General features: G+C 52.0%; 1 protein-coding gene across 2 annotated transcripts; it reads left to right on the top strand.

Moving 5' to 3' along the window:
* The first annotated feature begins 2,153 nt into the window (after positions 1 to 2,153).
* LOC132344480 (testis-specific Y-encoded protein 3-like) lies at positions 2,154 to 5,803 on the top strand. Of its 2 annotated transcripts, XM_059884088.1 has the most exons (6): positions 2,155 to 2,907; positions 3,501 to 3,578; positions 3,721 to 3,832; positions 3,974 to 4,119; positions 4,239 to 4,325; positions 5,584 to 5,803. In XM_059884088.1, the coding sequence occupies exons 1-6, from the start codon at positions 2,380 to 2,382 to the stop codon at positions 5,605 to 5,607; spliced, it is 975 nt and encodes a 324-aa protein (XP_059740071.1). In that variant the 5' UTR covers positions 2,155 to 2,379; the 3' UTR covers positions 5,608 to 5,803. The 2 variants fall into 2 exon arrangements, with proteins under 2 accessions (XP_059740072.1, XP_059740071.1); XM_059884089.1 differs by lacking the exon at positions 3,501 to 3,578 and having other exon boundaries at positions 2,154 to 2,928.
* The last annotated feature ends 328 nt before the right edge of the window (positions 5,804 to 6,131 follow it).

Genomic DNA, 6,131 nt, shown 5'->3' on the forward strand with positions numbered 1-6,131 from the left:
GGGCTTTCAACGTGACAATGTCGTGTGATGTAAAAGCCTTCATCTTCCTCGAACTCAAGTATTTAACTCAGCATACTCTCCTCAAGAACATGTACTGCAAACGGGGCTACCATTTATTTTTTCACTGCCGGAATTATACTGGACATGTGATGTACTTCCAACCATTATTTTGGGGCCATAGTCACGTTACAGTGTTTCTTTGGTTTCTGCTGTGCGTGAATCAAGTTTTAGCTGTACGTGTATCCCGTCAATTTTGGATTTCCTTCCCATTTAGGCCACCACAGAGCAGTCGAGTCCCTTTCTTCTTTCACTTTTCTTTTTATTAAATTTAACTGGGGGTTAATTATGATACAATATTGTAATGGCTTCTGCCATGCATCAACATTAATAAGCCATAAGTACACAGGGGTCCCAGCTATCCTGGAGCCGCTCCCACATCCCTGCCTACGCTATTCTTCGGGATTGCTCCAGAGCACTTGCTCTGCATTCCCTGATTCATGCAGATGAAAACCAGAAAGATGATTTTTCTGCATAAAATATGCAATTGTCCTTCTTTCACATGTGAGAACATGGGTGCAGAGGTTTCTACCTGAAATAGGAAATCGGTATTTCATGTATGAAAATCGACTTGCATCATTTTCTTCATCATATGTGGAATCTTGTGTCTCCCAGACGTATATCTGTGCACACGTTTTCCTACATGAGTGGGGAATTCTATATATTTTACATATGAAAAGTTGAGCCTACAATTCCCTTCTTGAATCCTGAAATTGTATACATTTCGTATATGAAGATCTCAATAAAATTTTACTGACATGAAGTGTGAAATTAAGATCTGGCAAACCAATATGGAATTGGAATTATCTCTATTTCATAAATGAAATTCTGGGCACCACTGTTTCTTCGTGAAATGCTTAACTTCTTGTATTTCTCATGTATAAATCAAGGACTGTCCACCATGAAATAAGGAGTTCTCTATACTTCCTGTATCCAAATCTAGGCATGATTCTCCCTCATGGAAGATGGACTTCTCTATATTTCACATCTGAAGATCAGAATGAACATTTTCCCGTTAGAAATAAAGACATCTATGCATTTCATGCGATCCACTGGTTCTTCAGTCTCTGAAACACCTGTTGGCATTTGTGGCTCTGTGTGTTGCACGCATGTGTGTACTTGTGTCACGTGTTTGTGTGTGTTTGTGGGGGGGGGTGTGGTGGGTCTGTGCGTGTGTCAGGACTAAGGGAGGTAGGTGCTCAGTGTGAAACAGCAGACATCCTAGGAGAAAGAGCGTGAGCAGTGGAAACTGTCCAGGCACTTAACCTGAGTGTGCCCACCTGAGCTAGGCGGCCCGGACGTAGGAGTAACTAATGGTCAGGAGGAGCACTTTGGTCCACTTGAAACACTTGCAGGAACAGTTCTGTGCCTCTGGCAAGTGCATCTGCAGGCGCACATCCTTAGCTACGTGGGCGCCTGCTCTAAGCCACGGGCCGGGGGAAAGGCCGAGGGCAGACAGACCGTAGGCCAGGGGCTCCAGGCTGGTTGGGCTTGGGGCTGCATCGTGGGGCTTGGACAGCTAGCCGAGGAAAGTGCTCTGCCTCTTCCTCAGAGGAGGGCTGGCATTCCTGACAACTGCTCAAGCCTAAGGCACAAGTTTAGCCGTGACTCTGCAGCAGGTGCACATGGGTGAGGTCGGCGTAAGCCCGCCCCCACCCGGGCCCCCGCCCCGCTTCCCCATCCCCCTCCACCGCGCACTCCTCCCCCAAACCCCCCTACCCTGCCCGCCTCCCTCCTACTCCCCCCACGCCCACCCCGTGGCTTGCGGTTTGGATCGGAGGAGAGCAACTCTGTCCCTGAGGTACCCAGGAACCCTGTCTTCCTGAGTGGGTCCCTGAGCACACGGGCCCGCTGCCCCAGGGGCAACTTCAAGCTTGAGGACTGTTGCAGCTTCAGGTGGCCCTGGCTCTCCCAGTCGCTGCTCGGGCGCGGCTGCACTGCTAGGCAGGCAAAAGGCTTGCCAGGACACGCCCACTTTGCGCTGGGCCGACATTGGCCGCCTGTCACAGGCTGGCAGAGGGCCCAGGATTCCAAGGGGCGTGTCCCAGGAGCGAACCGCTTTAGACTCCATTTGATTGGTTCTGGGATGAGGTCAGGAGGTCAGGGTGGAGAGTTCAGCCCCTTCCCGTCGCCATAGTAGGCGGGCCTGGTGGCAGAGGGTTCTGCGCATGCGTCTCTCCCTTTCGCCGTTCCCTGGCTCTTGCCCAGTAACCCGTCGGGAGTAGGACCACGTAGACTGCGGCCGGCGGGCGGCCCGTGAGGGCCGTCTGCCGTGCTCTAGCGTCCAGCTTGTTTGCAGTTCCGGGCTTCGGCGAGAATACCATGGAGAGTGAGACGGGGCCAGAGGAAGGCGGCAGCACTCCGGGATCCTGGATCTTAGTTGTGAGCCCGGGTCTTCATGAGGGAGGGGCCCTGGGGCCTACCAGCTCCGTGTGGGCGGCAGAGGCGATGCAGGCCGCAGGTGGTGCGCCAGGCGAGGAGGCCGCCCTCTTCTGGGTGGAGGCAGTGGAGGAAGGTGCGGCTGTGGAGGAGGGAGAGGTGGCGGGACCCGGGCAGGAGTTCCAGCTGCTGGTGTTGGACGTCATGGAGGAGGTGGAGGTGGTGGCATACGAGGAGCAGGAGCAGGTGTCCTCGGAGGAGCATGTCCACGACCATCCAAGGCCCGGAGCCCTGAGTGACCGGCCTGCACTGGAGGCGCTGGCGGCCCTGCAGCTGGAGCTGGAGCCCGTGAATCAGAAAGCCCAAAGGGCGCATGCTCGCCTGAAACATAAGACCAGTCAGCGGCGGAAGGTGCATCTAGAACACAGAAGCGCCATCATCCAGGGCATCCGTGGCTTCTGGGTCGAAGTTGTATCCCTTGGTGTGGTGCTTGTGAGTTTTGTGTTTGTTTGTTTGTTTAAGCCGGGCTATGGCAGGAACAGTTTACAGATCTGGCAGTTCTGGTACCGTATTTACTTTTCTGGATGGTGGGTATTGGTTACCGTCCTGCATATCTGTTCCTGATCGTAGGTGTGATGTCCTTGCTGTTCTGGCTAGCCCAAATTGATAGTTGGGCTATACTTTGAGAGGTCCCTATCAGAATTGTCATTAGCACCAGGGTCTCTTCGGAGAGAAGGCTTGTCTGGAATGGGGGAGGGGTGGGGAAGTGTAAGTGGTCGTACGGGTTCTAGCTAGGAGTGCTTGTTTTCCCGAAGTAAGCTAACTTTCAAGGGGCTGAGATGAAGCTTATCCGGTTAGGAAGAGCACCTCCTCGTGGTAGGGCATTCATGGGCACAGCCTTGGACCTTGTGCGGCATTCATATAGCCCCGCGTGAACCGAAATGTGACGAGTTAACCAGTAGCAAGTTGAAGTCAAACAGGGAGGGCCATTCTACTCTTCAGGCTAGCTTTGTTCTTCCAGCACTTTTACCTCTAGCATCTAGAGGCTCCTTGACCTAAAGCAGTTTATGAACCACCCCCAAATGTCAGTTTTGATGAGCAAGCAAGATGCAGACATGCTTCACTTCATGACCAACTTGGAGGTCAGGCAGGGGACACTGATGATTGTGGAGGGGAGGTGACTGGGGAGGGGAGAGGGCATGGTCTATCCCTAACACAGGAAAGGACAGCTCTTCTGTAAAGAGGTTTCACACCCACCCCACCCCGCACACTTTGTCCTGGCAGGTGGAGGAATTCAGGCATCCCACTCGTCACTGCAAGATCACATTGTCCTTTCGGAGGAATAGGTATTTCCAGAATGAAGTGATTGTCAAGGAGTACCTGATGAAGGTCACTGGTGAGAAGCTGCTCCCTGGATCTTGGGTGGGGGCGGGGGTGGGTAGGGGTGGCGGGCGGTGGCCCGGTGGTTGGGGGCAGAAAAGTCTAGGTTGAATCGAAAAGTGATTTAGGTCTTTCTCCCAAACTGCTTTTCCTGCAGGATACCACGCATCTCGTTCCACTCCAGTTCAGTGGCACCAGGGCTTTGAATGGAAGGCATACAGGCGCAGGCACCACGACAGCAGCGTTAACTTCTTCAACTGGTTCTTTGACCACAATTTCACAGGATCTGACTGGATTGCTGAGGTGGGGTCCCACGTGGCCACTGGGCCAGAACTGGTGACTTATGTCGGAGTTGTTGGCCGTGCACGGGAGGGCTCATGGTCTGGCCAGGCCTGTGCTGACCTTGCTCATTTCCCTGGCAGATCATCATAAGGGATCTGTGGCCCAATCCTTTGCAGTACTATGTGAGGAGGAAGGCTGCACCACAAAAGGTACCAGGAGGACGAGAGGTGAGGCGCCCAGGGGCCGAGCACTGGCATAAGTGTTGTCAAAAACTTGGGTCATTTATTCCACTTGTGAAGACAGTGAGACTCCGTGGAGTACAGAGTGACACCAGGGCATGAGGGAATCAGCAAGGGACAGCAAGGGTAGAGAACTGGGGTGAAGAACAGGTTCTAAGTAGAGAAGCTTGAGGTGGATGAAGTGGCCTGGACAGGCCAAAGCCACTGCAGTTTATATCTGAGGCAGCTGCACATGGCTGAACCGTCATTCCATGGCCAACAAGTCCAGCCTCAGGCTGCTCTTAAATTGGGACCCACCTGCTCTTCCTCATGAAGTCCCATTTCCAAAAAGGCCTGTGAGTCTCCTTTGTGCAAGGCGGTTCCCCCAGTGACCCATCATTTGATTCGATTCTGATCACCACACTCGTTTTGGTTTTTAATTTGCGTTTGCATCTTTTTCCTGCCACCCTCATTCTGAGCATACTGACCACTCTGCAGGATTATGGAGAATCCTCTTTTATTTATTTTAACTGGAGGATTATGACTTTACAATACCGTGACAGGTTTTGCTGTACATGGGCCAACATGAATCACCGATAGGGATACACGTGTCCCCCCAAATGCCGAACCCGCCACCCACCGACCTCCCCTGCCTGGCTGTCTGGGTTGCCCCCAACATGACTTTGGTTGCCTTGCTGCACGCGTCAAACTCGCACTGATCATCTGTTGTGCATAAGCTAATGTAAACGTTTTGGGGCTACTCTCTCACATTGACCCACCGTCACCACCTCCCACTGAGGCCAAAGTCTGTTCTTTATATGTCTGTTACTTCTTTGCTGCCCTGCATGTTGGATGTTCAGCACCACGTACAAGGTCCTCAACTCCATATATTTGTGTGAACGGACAGTGTTTGTCTTTCTCTTTCTGACTTACTTCACGCGGTATAGTAGGCTCCACGTTCATTCCATCTCATTAGAACTGACATGGACACTTTCCATGTTAGTGCTGTGTAAGACACCGCTGTGTATGTGTACTCCAACTTCCTTATCCCTTCATCTGCTGATGGACACGTAGGCTGCTTCCACGTCCTAGCTATTGTAAATAGTTCTACGCTGAAGACTGGGATACCTGTTTTTTACTCTGTGCTTCTAGGGCATGTAAACGTTCACAGACACACCCCCCTGGGAACTGACTTGAAAGAATCAAGCTGTCTTTAGAGTTTCCGGGGAGGGTAAGTGTACATATCTCTGTCTCTCTGTTTTGAAAGGAACCCGATCCCCCCAGCTTTTGAGACACTTAACGATGGCGTGCCCCCCTTCACCTAAAACAGAAAACCGAAGAAGCTGCTTCACGTGAAGACCAATGGCCAGCATAGTTCTCTTGGACGGGAAAGTAGTGAAGAGTGGTCTGGTGCTGAAGTGGATCGACAGTGAGACACCAGTAACCCTGAATTCACTGCAAAGGAAAAATAAAAAGCATCAGCTGCATGCGTGCGTGTATTGTTTGGGCAGGTCCTCAGGACAAACACTTCAGCTGCATGTATGAGTGTCAGTTCACCGCGTGGGAATTACCAGTCTGTGGAGATTCATAGAGGGGGCTAAGTCGTATGTTGGGGTTGTGTCAGGGGGTGACGTTCTTCCTGTGGGGTGGGGGTTGGGGAGGACGGAGAAGGAAGATGAGGGGCCTATTGACTGTGGGTCTGGCAATTTTACAAGGGAAATGTGGCTGTTCGTGGAAAGGGTCTGGTGAACAAGGGCCAGAGATTGAAACAGTGGAATGCAATTCTGTTGGAAGGTGGTGGCCCAGGTATCTTCT

This window comes from Bos taurus, chromosome Y, assembly GCF_002263795.3.
Source record: "Bos taurus isolate L1 Dominette 01449 registration number 42190680 breed Hereford chromosome Y, ARS-UCD2.0, whole genome shotgun sequence".
In the NCBI taxonomy this organism is placed as follows: domain Eukaryota; kingdom Metazoa; phylum Chordata; class Mammalia; order Artiodactyla; family Bovidae; genus Bos; species Bos taurus.